This window comes from Grus americana, chromosome 1, assembly GCF_028858705.1.
Source record: "Grus americana isolate bGruAme1 chromosome 1, bGruAme1.mat, whole genome shotgun sequence".
In the NCBI taxonomy this organism is placed as follows: Eukaryota; Metazoa; Chordata; class Aves; order Gruiformes; family Gruidae; genus Grus; species Grus americana.
This window is the reverse complement of record NC_072852.1, coordinates 85672132-85687694: the sequence shown is the minus strand read 5'-3', so window position 1 is coordinate 85687694 and position 15563 is coordinate 85672132. Positions and strand designations below refer to the sequence as shown.

Sequence of the window (15563 nt, the reverse complement as noted above, 5' to 3'; positions counted from 1 at the left end):
GCAGAAGAGATGAAAATGTAAAGAAATGAAGACTCCAGGCAATCAGCTGGCTCTGATCAGATCTGACAACACACCTGCTTAGTACATCGTCCATTGTCTCCATCTATTGCCGGCATGACCACAAAAGAGACTGAGCAGTCATTACAGCCTTGGTGAACAGAAACAACCTGTGCTCTCAGATTTTTCTATCTACCACCCCATTAACAGCAGCAGGCAAGATCATACCATATGGAGTGGCCTGTGGGAAACACACTGCAAAGTAAAAGCCCTTCCTCAAACATGGGAGCTTTTTAGGTAACTTTTAAATGAGGCCTCCTAAAGGAAATGCAGTGAATGAAGGCCTACAGGCAAGTACAATCTATAGCCCATGCAAACTTAACACTGAACAAACAAAAACTAACATTGCTGCACATTAAAAAGAGGTTTACAATTCTCTGAACACAACTCCAAACTTTGAAGTAGTGCAAAAGTGATAAAAAGACATTTCCGGGTCTTGGGACAGTTACTGAGGGAATCTGGTGCACAGGTTATTTTTTCTGCCCTCCTTCCAGTTGCGGGCAGTAATGTTGGGAGGAACAGACGGACCCAGTCTATCAATACATGACTCCATGGCTGGTGTCACCGCCACAGTTTTGGATTTTTTGACAATGGGATGGCCTACACAGCACCAGGCTTGCTGGCATCAGATGGGATTCACCTTTCTCTAGGGGAAAAGGGGGTCTTTGCCCAGGAGCTTGCTGGGTTCATTGACAGAGCTTTAAAATAGGCTTCAAGGGAGGCAGCGGGATAATACCAGGCTTGCCTGCGACAAGCTGTGGGATGACACACCAAAGTCAGAGGGACGGGGTGCTAGTGATGGCCCTCAGCCTGTTGCTCAGAGATGTGCTGGATATACTGCAGCACGCTTGAAGTCTAGTGGAGATGAGCCAGGGGCTCCTGAGGTAATAGGAATCAACAGGGAAACACCAGTGAAGTACCTTAGAGGAATTCCAGCCACTCCAGCCAGTAAGTCAGCCTCATCCTCAAATGCCTCTATGCAAACCCACATACCATGGGGAACAAAGAAGAGGAGTTACAGACACGTGCATGCCTGCAGGGCTATGATCTTATTGGCATCACAGAGATGTGGTCAGATGGCTCCTATGACTGGAGTGTTGGGATGGAAGGACATCAGCTCTTTAGGAAGGACAGACATGGGAGACGAGGAGGGGGTGTGGCTCTCTATGTCAATGACCAGCTGGAGTGCATGTAGCTCCACCTGGGGATGGATGAGGAGCTGACTGAGAGCTTACAGGTCAGGGTTAAAAGGAGGGCAGGGACAGGGGACATTATAGTGGGGGTCTGCTACAGGCCACCCAACCAGGAATACAGAACAGATGAGGCCCTCTATAGACAAACAGGAGCAACCTTACATTCACAAGCCCTGGTCCTCATGGGGGACTTCAGTCATCCTGTTATCTGTTGGATGGGTAACACAGCAGGGCACAAGCAATCCAGGAAGTTCATGGAATGCATTGATGATAACATCCTCCTCCAAGTGACAGAGGAGCCAATGAGGAGAGGTGCCATGCTGGACCTTGTTCTCACCAAGAAGAAGGGGCTGGTGGGGGATGTGAAGCTCAAGGGCAGCCTTTGCTGCAGTGACCATGAAATGGTGGAGTTCAAGATCCTCAGGGCAGTGAGGAGGAGGGTGCACAGCAAGTTTGCTACCCTGGACTTCAGGAGTAGACTTTGGCCTCTTCAGGGATCTGCTAGGTAGAGTACCATAGGACAAAGCCCTGGAGGGAAGAGGGGCCCAAGATAGCTGGCTAGTATTCAAGGATCACTTCCTCCCAGCTCAGGAGCAATGCATCCCAACAAAGAAGAAGTCAGGCAAAAACACCCAGAGGCCTGCATGGATGTCAAAGACAATGAGAAGAAGCTTCTGTAGGTACGTCAGTGATAAAAGGAAGACGAGGGAAAATGTGGGCCCCCTCTGGAATGAAACGGGTGACCTGATTACCCTGGGTATGGAGAAGACTGAGGTACTCAACAACTTTTTTGCCTCAGTCTTCACCGGCAAGTGCTCAAGCCACACTGTCCAAGTCAAAGAAGACAAAGACAGGGACCATTAGAATGAAGAACTGCCCACTGTAGGAGAAGATCAGGTTTCAGACCATCTAAGGAACCGAACCTGAAGGTGCACAAGTCCATGGGACCTGATGAGATACATCTGTAGGTCCCAAGGGAGGGCACTGGTGGATGAAGTGGCTAAGCCACTCTCCATCATATTTGAGAAATCGTGGCAGTCCAGTGAAGTCCTCTGGAAAAGGGGAAACATAATCCCCATTTTTAAGAAGGGTAAAAAGGAAGACCCGGGGAACTACAGGCCAGTAAGTCTCACCTCTGTGCCTAGCAAGATCATGGAGCAGATCCTCCTGGAAACTATGCTCAGACACATGGAAAATAAGGAGGTGATTAGTGACAGCCAACATGGCTTCACTAAGGGCAAATCGTGCCTGACAGATTTGGTGGCCTTCTACAATGGGGTTACAGTGCTGGTGGATAAGGGAAGAGCAACTGACGTGATCTACCTGGACTTGTGCAAGGCATTTGACACTGTCCCGCATGACATCCTTGTCTCTAAATTGGAGAGACATGGATTTGATGGATGGACCACTTGGTGGATAAAGAATTGGCTGGATGGTTGCACTTAAAGAGTTGCAATCAACAGCTAGATGTCCAAGTGGATGTCAGTGATGAGCGGCATTCCTCAGGGGTCAGTATTGGAACCGGCGCTGTTTAACATCTTTGTTGGTGACATGGACAGTGGGATTGAGTGCACCCTCAGCAAGTTTGTCAACGACACCAAGCTGTGTGGTGTGGCCGACACGCTGGAGGGAAGGGATGCCATCCAGAGGGATCTTGACAGGCTAGAGAGGTGGGCCCATACGAATCGCATGAAGTTCAACAAGGCCAAGTGCAAGGTCCTGCACATGGGTCGGCACAATCCCAAGCACAACTACAGGCTGGGTGAGGAATGGATTGAGAGCAGCCCTGAGGAGAAGGACTTGAGGGTGTTGGTTGATGAAAAGTTCAACATGAGCCAGCAGCCCCAGAAAGCCAACCGTGTCCTGGGCTGCATCAAAAAAAAGTGTGACCAGCAGGTCAAGGCAGGTGATTCTGCCCCTCTGCTCTGCTCTAGTGAGACCCCACCTGGAGTACTGCATCCAGCTCTGGGGTCCCCAACTTAAGAAAGACATGGAGCTGTTGGAGAGAGTCCAGAGGAGGGCCATGAAGCTGATCAGAGGGCTGGAGCGCTTCTCCTATGAAGACAGGCTGAGAGAGCTGGGGTTGTTCACCCTGGAGAAGAGAAGGCTCCTGGGAGACCTTATTGCAGCCTTCCAGTACCTAAAGGGGGCCTACAGGAAAGATGGTGAGGGACTGTTTATCAGGGAGTGTAGTGATGGGACAAGGGGTAACGATGTTAGACTAAAAGAGGGTAGATTTAGATTGGACTTAAGGAAGAAATTTTTTTACGATGAGGGTGGTGAGGCACTGGAAGAGGCTGCCCAGAGAGGTTTTGAATGTCCCCTCCCTGGCAGTGTTTAAGGCCAGGTTGGATGGGGCTTTGGGCAACCTGGTCTAGTGGAGGGTGTCCTTGCCTGTGGCAGGCGGGGTTGGAACTAGATGATCTTTGAGGTCCCTTCCAACCCAAACCATTCTATGATTCTATAAGTCTATCAGTACAAAAATATTACAGAGAAAATTAGCTAACTATATTTTGATATAATTTTACAAATAAACATTTTTGTGAAAGAATCTTCATTTTGGCTGTACTCCCATCACTTTAGAAACAACAGAGCCTATTAGTAAGCTTCAAGTCTCCTGTGGCCAGGCTTCTACCACAGAACCAGCTTAGAATAGTTCACCATTGTTTTGTTTTACATTTGACTTTTGGAATGGAGATTGTCCTACAATACCGAATTGCCAAAATAAAGCAAATCTTTCATGTGTACTGCCTTCTACTGTGTGCAACAACAGGGCTTACAAAAGACACATTGTCTTTTGTAACCATTTTCGCTGTATTTTGTATTATTATCCTGTGGTGAGTTGACCTTGGCCAGCTGCTGGATGCGCACCCAGCAGCTCTCTCACTCCCCCTCCTCAAAAGGACCAGGGAAGAAAATAAGATGGAAAAGCTTGTGGGTCAAGATAAAGACAGGAAGTTTGCTTATTGACTACCACAGACAGAACAGACTTAACTGTAGGATTACAAGAAACAAAGACAAAACTACAATCACCTTCTCCCCACCCCACCTTCTTCCCAGGCTCAACTTCACTCCTGCACTCTCAACTCTTCTACCTCCTTCCCAATCCTGAGCGGCGCGGGAAGTGGAATGAGGGAGTTGTGGTCAGTCCATAACAGCTCCTCTGGCTCCCTCCCACAGGTTACAGTCCTTCAGAAACTGCTCCAGCGTGGGTCCCTTCCACAGAGTGCAGTCCTTCAGGAACAGTCTGCTCCAGCGTGGGTCCCCCATGGGCTACAGTGCCTGCCAGCAAACCTGCTTGTGCATGGGCTCCTCACCATGGGCCATAGCTCCTGCCAGGAGCTGCTCCTGTGTGGGCTCTGCACAGGCTGCAAGGGAATCTCTGCTCCAGCGCCTGGAGCACCTCCTCCCCCTCCTTCTTCACTGACCTTGGTGTCTGCAGGGCTGTTTCTCTCACATTTTTTTTCTTACTCCTCTCTCTCAACTGCTGTGAAGTGTTTTCTACCCTTTCTTATCCAAGCTTTCCCAAAGGTGCCAATCACCATCTTGGCTGCGGGGCTCAGCCTTGCCCTGTGATGGGTCAGTTGGAGCTGGCTAGAATGGCCGTGTCCGGCACGCAGCAGCCCCAGCCGCCCCTCACAGAGGCTGACCCTGCAGCACCCTGGTGCCAACACCTGGACACCTACACCCAGTACATATCCCAACATAATTTCATCCTTTAATGTACCTCTTTACAATGATGCAAGAAGTTTTTGAGTGTAAGGTCTGCATTACCTTAGAAAATCCAGCTGCTTCAGGAGTCCTGACTTCTCTCTCTGTAAGGTTTCTGTCACTCGGTACACCTCCCTATAATGAAAATAAATAAATAAGATTGTTCTTACTATGGTAACAACTCTGCTAAAATGCTTCCCCTTAGGAGTATCCACATTTCAGCTTCTCCAAACCTGTAGAATTTGTTCTGCATGAATGGTTGCTAATTTTAAAAAAGTTTATTCAGTATAAGGCCCACAGTACCACAGCAGTTTGAGTTAGCAGAGGAAGGAGTAGAGGTTCTTTTTAAACAAATTATAACTTTACAATTTATTCATCCAGAGAGCTTAATATATGCTAATACTGGCACTTGCATCATTCAGAGAAGACATACTGCTGAAATCCTCACTCATGGCCACAAAAGACCATGTAATATTTTATGCAAAAATCAGAGTTATCTTGCTGCTGGAACCACATGTCAGGCTCACACATCTACATCCCCTACAACTTCTTTTCAGTTCCTGACTTTAACAGTTATGGAGCCTTGAACATTGGACATAGCATCTCAGATTTTTACACTAGATTTACACCAATTACTTTGACATTCAACTCAGTGTCTGGCCTTAAATGTTTTTGCCTTTCAGTGAAGCCTCAAGTTCTTCCTGTGCACAGTCTGAACATCACACCTGCTTCAACAGCTCAGGTCTTACCAGACTGATACAGATGTTTAAAGCAACACTGAACATGCAGTTGAGTAGGGCTGAGCTCTAATTCCATAAAACATTATTGAATCCAAAGTGCTTTGTAAATGCAATAGTATTATTCAGCAGCCTGACCACTGGACAGATTTTCTCTGTAGCTTTAAAACCAGATCATTCCACAGTCTTTGCTCTGGATCTGAAAAGAGAGACCTCAAAGAGGAAATAAACCACCTTCAGGAGGAATATTTCTACTGTCTGCTCCCAAAACACACATCAAACATGCAAATCTAGAAATAGTGTTCTAAATGCAGTGGCTGTTCTTTAACAATCATTTATCAACAAAGTTCATTATTTATACCCTCAAGAAAAATGAAATCAGTAATAACTAAGTAGATATTGGCACAAAGCTTAACAGAAAAAGGATACGACATTTGATCTAATATTCTGCTCTATCCGGAAATATGCCAAATAGCCATGGCTCTGAGTTACATAGTTCATCGCTGAAACATGTAAGTCTGGCATCCATGTGCTCCCCATTGGCAACAGGAGGATTTTACAGATCCCTGAGCATTTTTTAAAAACTATCTTCCATTCAATGGACTTCACTGAACATTTCCGTCAATTACAGCTTCAGGGTAATGTAACTTTTGCTTTGTGCAGAAGGCTGGAGCAAGACAGGTAGATTGATCTGCCACTTAAAGGCCATTTTTCAAAACAAGAATTGTAAATATTTCTTCTTGAACAATATTTTTTATTTCAGAGTCAGAATCTGAAATCCAAAACATTTGAACTGGAAACCCCAAAATGATAGTTCTGGTTTGCCATAAGGCCTTGTGTGAATTGTGATTTAGCTGCATAAGCTATGTTTTATCTTGCTAGCCAGATTCCTTGGTCAGAAATAATGTATTAGACTTGATTTTGATGATGAAAAGAAGCACATTCTAGCCATCTCATGGGCAGAGTACATTCTGAGAAGCATGTTGCAGATAGACTTAGCTTTGAGGAGTGTCACAACTGTAATTTCTGTAAGGAACCACACTGGTATTTTAAAACTAAGACATACTATTTATCCAATTAAACTGATTTTTAATTCCAAACACCCTCAACAAACAGGGGGTGAGAGAACACTGGCATTTTGAAGAAGTAGCAAAAGATCCTGGAGGAGCCAGATATGCTGCAGAAAACATGCTGAATTACTTGGGGAAAAATGACTAGAACTGCACTTGGCTTTGCTGGTGGTTTATGCTTATGACACAAACTTAAATCACAGCACTGAATACTCTGAGAAGGAGGCTCACTGCCACACTAACCAAATGCACTAGAACCTCTGCAGCTGGAGACTTACACTTCCTTCTCCTCATGTAGTCGTGATGCTTCCTCCTGAACCACCTGTAACTGTTGTTGAGCCAGGCTTAGTTCCTGAGATGTTCTCTCCAGGTCTCTCAACAGCTCCTGGTTAGTCAGCTTCAGCTTGGTGTTCTCTACTTTGGTTTCTTCTTTGCCACTGAGAAGTTCTGTACATTGCTGCTCTAACTGGGGTGGAAGAAAAGAGAATGGAAAGTATTATAACTGAGACATCTTGGTTTTGAGGCTTTCAAGTCTTAGAGGTTAGTTGAATAGGGAAGCTATTTCTATCAAAGCCAACATATGAATGAAACACATATGGTGGTCTTCCACTGCTCTGTGTACAGGCGTAATTATGTTACACAAAAATGAAGCCATTCCACTCTATGATTGAATTTCATCCAGTTCAAAAATGCATGAGGACAAACCACAAAAAAGGTGTTAAGAGAGCAGATCAGCAGTACTTAGTTGATATTCACAACTGCTATTTTAGACAATTTCCCACAATGTCAAAGCCTACACAGAGTGATTCAGAGTTCTGCCTAAAATCTGTTAGATTTAAATCTGGTAGCTGATAAACCTTCCCATCCCCCAGTAATATTAACAAGAAGTAACCTTTCTGCTGCAGATTCAGCTGAATCTGCCAAGAAGTGTGAATTAGAGCTTTTTTATTCACTTTTATAGTCAGTCTCGAATGTATATACAAAGTAAAGATACATCTTCCCTGGGAAACAGATAACAGCAGATGACTGGTTTCTGGTATGTAAAAAAGTTCCACCTGCTTTTCGTTGGCCAAATGAGCAAATCAAGGTGACAGAGCAAAAGTTAAGTAGACTAAAATTAGTCCACTTCATATGAGGAAAGGCATTACTGACCTGAAGATATAAAAGCTTTTTTTAAATTTTTTTTTTCAGTATGTGTTTTAAGGGATGTAAAATGTACTAGGAGCATTTCAATGATACCAGTTCAATCCTCCAGAACTGAGACACAACAGATGATTTTGTTAGAACTCTCATTTTGCACATCCCAACAAGCAGAGCTCACCCAAAACAAAATCTTTCTTTATCCAGCTTTATCAGTCTGTTCACACTGCACAACACTGCTGTTGTTCTAGCCTTGGTTTTGAATGCAACTTTAAGGCCCAGGTTCAAAACAAAAGCAGAAAATACTTTCTAGCTGGAACTGTGAAAGGCCAGGAACAAGAGTAGAGTGGGAGCAGTTATCTCAGCAGCAGCACCAGCTTAACGTATTTGCTGAACTGTAGCATCAGCAGGCTCACAGTTCATATGGAACACTGACTAGCTGGGCATCAAACTTCTGCTGAGCAATGTTGGTTTACATTGATAGATCACTTCAGTTCCTGAGTATTGCTTCCATTCCTTGACAGAATGAAGTTATTTATTCTAAGTAAAAGACTTCAGGTACTAGAAGACAAGACTTTCTTATCCAGAGGAGTGGTTTTGGGAGAAGCAAAAAGCGATTACACAAAGATGAACTTTCAAAAAGCTTAAGAGCAATAAATTGCAGGCAGAAATCCCACTTACTGAATACTATGGCCATCTGAAAACGTACACAGAGACTGGCCTGGAAATGTAACTGCAATGGTAGCCATCATCAGCTCCCATAATCGTAAGTACTGATGTTAGAAGTAATTGCTATAAATTCTGGTGTTTAGTCTTGTGAGAAAAACAATTATGTTGAAACTATGCTCAATAGCAGATGCTCATAATATTTAAACTCCAGGATACAAGAAGAGCTTATTTCACAGTAATACAGAGCTCCTTCCTTTCACTGTATCTATACAATTCTTTAAGTGATGTCAAACACTACTTTTAAAGATTCATTTAACTCCCAATACAGTGGAATAATTTATTAGGTGGATGCTCAGCTGGTATAGAACAACATAGACCCTATAGGGTCTAGCTGCTTATTGGAGCTGAAAATTGACTCTCATGGTCATCAAGTAGAGGAAAATTTATTGGGAAAGACATGTTTAAGGAAATCTAGGAAGCAGAGAGAATTACCCAATTACCATAGGTCAAGCAGAGACACAGTAGTTGATGGTGTGTATTATCTTTATGGACAAAAATGGGAGGAAAAAATCACAAGTTTAAAACTGAGTAAAGAACTAGTATTGTCCAATACAAACAAACTGTTGCAGAGGACAGCTATTGCTGTCCCTCAGACACATACATTAAGCACTCTCCATACATTCCATTGTTCTTAGCTCAGCTTCCTTTCTGTATTTTTTTTTTCCTATTTATTTCAGGTGCGCATGAAAGATGAAACATTTATACAGTGTTATAAGTCTAGGGATTATTTTGTTCTTTATGTTGAGGGATATTAATTGCTTAATGTAAATAAGTAGGTTTTAATTAGAATAAATCACTTAGGAATATAATAGAGTATGATTTGTGCTGTTTGCTTAGATTTACTTAGCATGAGTAGCTAGATTTCCTGAAGCCTTTAGGCCGTGACAGAGGTATTTTTCTCAGTAGTTTTCCTAGTAGTTTTCTAAATAGCTAGCACACCGCTGTGTTTAGTCTTTTAGTATAGGAAAGTATTTTGATATCACACTAACATCTCGGTAGTGTTTTTCCAAGTCTGGGACTCTTCAGTTCTCCATGTTCCACCAGCAAGTGCAGGTGTACAAGGAGTCTAAACCAGAAGATGAGGAGGCTCCAGCCTTCAGGGAGAACTGTGGAAACTGCAAGTCAACAAGGTAAAAGCCTGCCTGCCTGGACACAGAAGAAGAATCCAATTAGATGTCAGAAGACCCCAGACCAAAAATCACCATTGGACCAAAGGACACGTGGACAGCGCATGAAGGGCACGTGAGGGGTGGGTGTATGGGACCCAAGGGTATAATTGCCCTGGGATTTCTTGGTTCTGGTCTCTCTCTTTGGAGGTATCCAGCCTGGGCTGATTCTGCTGCTGCACCTTTCAATTAAATTAATTATTTTCTAAAATCCAGCACCTGAGACTGCTGTGGGAAACCTAGGGTCGAGCCTGAAGAAGGAGGAAGCGTGCCCAAGAATAAATGTGTGCATGGGGTGTGACACCATAAATGGTGTGTGAATGCTCGGGCAGCAGCTACTCCTTTAATACTTTATGCCTTTCTTAACAATTCTATCACTAGATTTGCATTTTTGAGTGCTATTGATCCATGTTCTCATGGATCTCTCACTCAGTATCCCAAGATCATGCTCTTCAGTGGCTGTCATCAGCACAGAACCCATCATCTTATGTGAGAAGCCCAGTAACTCTCCTGCATTTTACCTGGTCCACACCTACTTTCTTCCCATAATACAAGATTCTGTGTCCTAGATGTTATGCTAGACATCCTCTCTCCCCAATGCCTCCTTCTGAGACATGACATCACACATCCCTTGAGGAACACTACTGAGAATATCTTGTGCTTTTAACTGATGTAGAGCAAGCTGTCAATTCAGGATCATGGTAGCCAACAAAAAGGCCTAGCCAAAGGAATCTTGGCCTACAGAAGGCCAGCCAACATGGAATCAGATCAGTATTTCAGTCATAACAAGAAGACGACCCTCATAAGGGAGACTCCTGCTGGCTAAATCACCAGAAACAACACTGAACCAATCTTGTCTGGAAGTTCCCTTTCACATTTTTGGTAATAATTTCCAACACAGGAATAATTACATAGCATTAAGAAAAAAAAAGAAAAAGACTTATTAATGAAGTTTAGAAAAAAGCATTTGTATTACTACTATTAGAGAAATACACGTAAATATATGTACAAAGCACTGGCTATAACTACACTATGAATTAAGCATACAAATAAACAGGCTAGGCCACTATACCAAAAAAAAAACCACCCCAAAAACGTGTATATATGATTGACAATAGGTACTAATCACCTGGTTAAATGACAAAAGTTTCAAATGCCATCAATCATCTGAATAGAATTATCTCACTCATTACATCATTAGAAGGATCATAGAATCATAGAATGGTTTGAGCTGGAAAGGACCTCAAAGATCATCTAGTTCCAACCCCGCCTGCCACAGGCAAGGACACCCTCCACTAGACCAGGTTGCCCAAAGCCCCATCCAACCTGGCCTTAAACACTGCCAGGGAGGGGACATTCAAAACCTCTCTGGGCAGCCTCTTCCAGTGCCTCACCACCCTCATCGTAAAAAAATTTCTTCCTTAAGTCCAATCTAAATCTACCCTCTTTTAGTCTAACATCGTTACCCCTTGTCCCATCACTACACTCCCTGATAAACAGTCCCTCACCATCTTTCCTGTAGGCCCCCTTTAGGTACTGGAAGGCTGCAATAAGGTCTCCCAGGAGCCTTCTCTTCTCCAGGGTGAACAACCCCAGCTCTCTCAGCCTGTCTTCATAGGAGAAGCGCTCCAGCCCTCTGATCAGCTTCATGGCCCTCCTCTGGACTCTCTCCAACAGCTCCATGTCTTTCTTAAGTTGGGGACCCCAGAGCTGGATGCAGTACTCCAGGTGGGGTCTCACTAGAGCAGAGCAGAGGGGCAGAATCACCTGCCTTGACCTGCTGGTCACACTTTTTTTTGATGCAGCCCAGGACACGGTTGGCTTTCTGGGGCTGCTGGCTCATGTTGAACTTTTCATCAACCAACACCCTCAAGTCCTTCTCCTCAGGGCTGCTCTCAATCCATTCCTCACCCAGCCTGTAGTTGTGCTTGGGATTGTGCCGACCCATGTGCAGGACCTTGCACTTGGCCTTGTTGAACTTCATGCGATTCGTATGGGCCCACCTCTCTAGCCTGTCAAGGTCCCTCTGGTTGGCATCCCTTCCCTCCAGCGTGTCGGCCACACCACACAGCTTGGTGTCGTTGACAAACTTGCTGAGGGTGCACTCAATCCCACTGTCCATGTCGCCAACAAAGATGTTAAACAGCGCCAGTTCCAATACTGACCCCTGAGGAATGCCGCTCATCACTGACATCCACTTGGACATCTGGCCAGATTTAATTTTATCAGGGCTTTAGCTTTCTTACCCTGATCCCTGGCTGCTCAGACAATTTCTCTGTATTTGCATTAATAGCTTCTGTGATTTTTATACCAAATTTAGAACACGTATGTTTTAGAGAACCACAGGAAAAGGGTTTTACAGAACTACTGGTTGATAACTAAGTTACAGACATAGCTTTAAAGAAAAAAAGAAGAAAAAAAAGCAGAATATTAAAATATAATCATTAGAAAATTAAGATAATTTCTTATATTTTTGCAGTTAGCTTCAGACTAAAATTTTCTAATTTGTGTGCCCCCATAGATATCTTCAAAGTATAGATTATTTCACTATAGTGCTGCAATGTGGTAAACAGCCTGCATAAAACCAAATCTATTCTGATTCACAGTGGTACTGAACAGAAGTAATTAACATCATGCAGTTGATTTCAATTATGTAATCACCTTTTAGTTCAGTCCTACATCCTTATCAGCTAAATGTGTGTAATTACAGTAAACTAGATGTTTGTTTCCCTCTTATTCAAGTACAATCCTACAATTCCCATCAGTTTCAGCAGGACCTGGATTCATTCCTCAGAGAGTATCTAAAAACTGCACACAACTAGGAAACTCCCCCCAAACTTTTTCCTCTTCTTTCCCTTCCCCTCTTACTTCTCTCCTACTTCCCAGGACTGCCATAACCAAGTACTGTTGACAGGAAAAGAAATTTTACATGTACTTTATATTCATATTCTACAGAGGGTGTTGGTTGTCCTGGTTTTCAGCTGGGGCTAAACCACGACAGTTAGTTTCACAGTATTCCATTTCAGCCCTTTAAATTCCAGTGCTACCTGCCTTCCCCAAATCTAGTCTTTCATGCAGTGACCTTGGAGACACTTTACAGCATGTTTATACATGCAGAAAGATGCTGCTTCCTCAAGCAGGCCGTACATTTTAAGAAGTAAAACACATCAGGCTTTAATATGGAAACTTGACAAGGTGTTACCGTGCAAGAGAACCATGCACTGCTATAAAACTGTTATCACAGAGAGATGTATCAGGAGCAGGTTGTTCAGGAGGGAGCATTTCAAGTTCACAGTGCTGAATCGTCCAAAACAAGTAAATGAGTAGTTGGTACAAGCTCTGAGTAAAGGTGTACGCTATAAGACCCAAATCATTCCTCTCTCATCTTGAACTGTCTGGGCATTAAGCCAGTTCCTAGCACATTGAAGGCAGTGGAATTCTGCTCCATTTTCATAAAATTAACCTAGTACCTGGGGAGAATACCTGGGGCTTCTTTTTTTTTTTTTTTCAATTTATCATATAAAAGGAAAACTGCTTTAGGAATAGAGGGTAACATTTTTCCTAAGCATACCTGGGAGAATACCTGGGGCTTCTTTTTTTTTTTTTTTTTCTTCAATTTATCATATAAAAGGAAAACTGCTTTAGGAATAGAGGGTAACATTTTTCCTAAGCACGTATGTTTAAGTCTAGCAGTCATAACTCCACTTTTAAATGCATTCTGGTATCTACATTCATGACACAAAACCAACAGAGGGTCACAGTTTTGCAGAACCACATCACACCAACTTGCATTTTTGGGACCTAAAATAGTACCTAACCATATGAATAAATAAAAATAATCTGTTTCTTAACTCTGAAGGATATTGGTTAATACCCTTTTCTGGTTTTGAACCAATTGTTCCAGTTCTTGTTCTTTTGACAGGAGCTTGCACTCCAGCTCTTGACTGTAGCACTGAAACCTCTCTGTGTCCTGCAAAATTCAAAGAGGAAACAGATTAACATTAACAGCATGATTTCATCGGCAGGAGGAAATATAAGGAATCACGCATGAAAATAATAGGCAAGCTTTGCACAGTGAACATAACGTGTTACTGATAGAACTCAATTTAGGGATGATATCACTCATGAATCTAGACTCTGAGTTTCTGTAAACTGGTGTAGTCCAGCAACTTCAATGACTGCAGTTGCTACAGGATGTGCTGATTGCACATGAGTAGGCATCAAGTCTACAAAGTGGAGGCAGAAGTATTCTACCTTAGGCATGAGCCTTGGGAGCTTAGCCAACCTAAATCAATAAAGCTATAACGCATCCTTCCACTCCCAGCTACACATACCCTCATCCTCCTATACACTAGGATTCATGCTCATCTGTTGTAGCAGTGAGCTGTTTCAGAGAGCTAAACAAGCAGAAAAAAAACCAGCAAAACAGTGAATAGCTTTCTGCACATTTGGTTTCCTGAACCAGACAACTGCTGACACAGAGAAGTGACGAGAATGTATCGATGGAAACAACCTGGACAAATTTAAATAATTATGGAGTCATATTGTAACTCACGTACAAGATATCAGGATTGATGTAGGAGATACAGGCTGCTGCAGCACAGTAACTGAGGTTGAAGTAAAAGAAACAATACCTGCTATCTTTAAAATCCATCACTAACAACAATTTGTCACAGATGTTCTGTTGGTATAAGCAAGTGATCTGGGCTTCAGGCTCTGCCATTCACTCAGCAATCATATCAACCTGTCCACTAAGTATCCTGCAATCACTAGGAACTCCAGTCCTACTTGGGATTACTCGTTCAGAGACTCCTCAGCTGAGACAAATTGTCAGACCTCCCCTAAGTAAAATCAGGTTCCAGCAGTTCGTATCAGCTGAAAATCTGTCCTATTCCTCCACAATAGGCTTCTACTCTCTAGAGCAGGTCCCCAGGAAAATGCCTCTAAACAAAAATAAAAATTCCCTCAAGACAGCAGTGGTTCCTACATGCTTTTCCCCTTCAGCAGTACCTGTCATGGGGTAATCAAATGCATGTTTACTGGCTTTTTATGTGGAAGAATATATAACCAAGTGAAAAAGACTAACTGCCCCTTTTGTACAATCTTCATTCAGCAGGGTATTAAGTATTGCAAATAGCAATTTGTACTTGTTTGCATCTTACCAATTTCTTTAAATGCATTCTACAAGAGCTGCTCTTCATTCAAGCCATAGTAATTCCCCTTTTTTATTATAACAATGCATCTCTCCAGGCTATGAAGTCATCATAGAATCATAGAATCAGAGAATGGTTTGGGTTGGAACGGACCTCAAAGATCATCTAGATCCAACCACCCTGCTGCGGGCAGGGACACCCTCCACTAGGCCAGGTTGCCCAAAGCCTCATCCAACCTGGTCTTAAACACTGCCAGGGATGGGGCCTCCACAACCTCTCTGGGCAACCTGTTCGGTACCTCACCACCCTCATAGTTAAGAATTTCTTTCTAACATCTAATCTAAATCGACCCTCCTTCAGCTTAAACCCATTACACCTTGTCCTGTCACTACACTCCCTGATAAACAGTCCCTCACCATCTTTCCTGTAGGCCCCTTCAGGTGCTGGTAAGCTGCCATTAGGTCTCCCTGGAGCCTTCTCTTCTCCAGGCTGAACAATCCCAACCCTCTCAGCCTGTCCTCACAGGAGAGGTGCTCCAGCCCTCCAATCAGCTTCGTGGCCCTCCTCTGGACTCTCTCCAACAGCTCCATGTCTCTCCTGTACTGGG

General features: G+C 43.4%; 1 protein-coding gene across 7 annotated transcripts in view; it reads right to left on the bottom strand.

The window, feature by feature from the left end:
- Positions 1-15563, bottom strand: part of CRACR2A (calcium release activated channel regulator 2A) — a 56382-nt gene that overhangs the window by 18507 nt on the left and 22312 nt on the right. For all 7 annotated transcript variants that reach the window (XR_008577357.1, XR_008577358.1, XR_008577359.1 and 4 more), the window contains 3 exons: positions 13678-13773; positions 7047-7234; positions 5025-5096 (listed from right to left, as the gene is read on the bottom strand). Coding sequence is in view for 4 of the 7 variants with exons in the window: in XM_054827349.1 (XP_054683324.1) it covers positions 5025-5096; positions 7047-7234; positions 13678-13773 (356 nt within the window). In the remaining 3 variants the exon portion in view is untranslated. The remainder of the gene's footprint in view (positions 1-5024; positions 5097-7046; positions 7235-13677; positions 13774-15563) is intronic.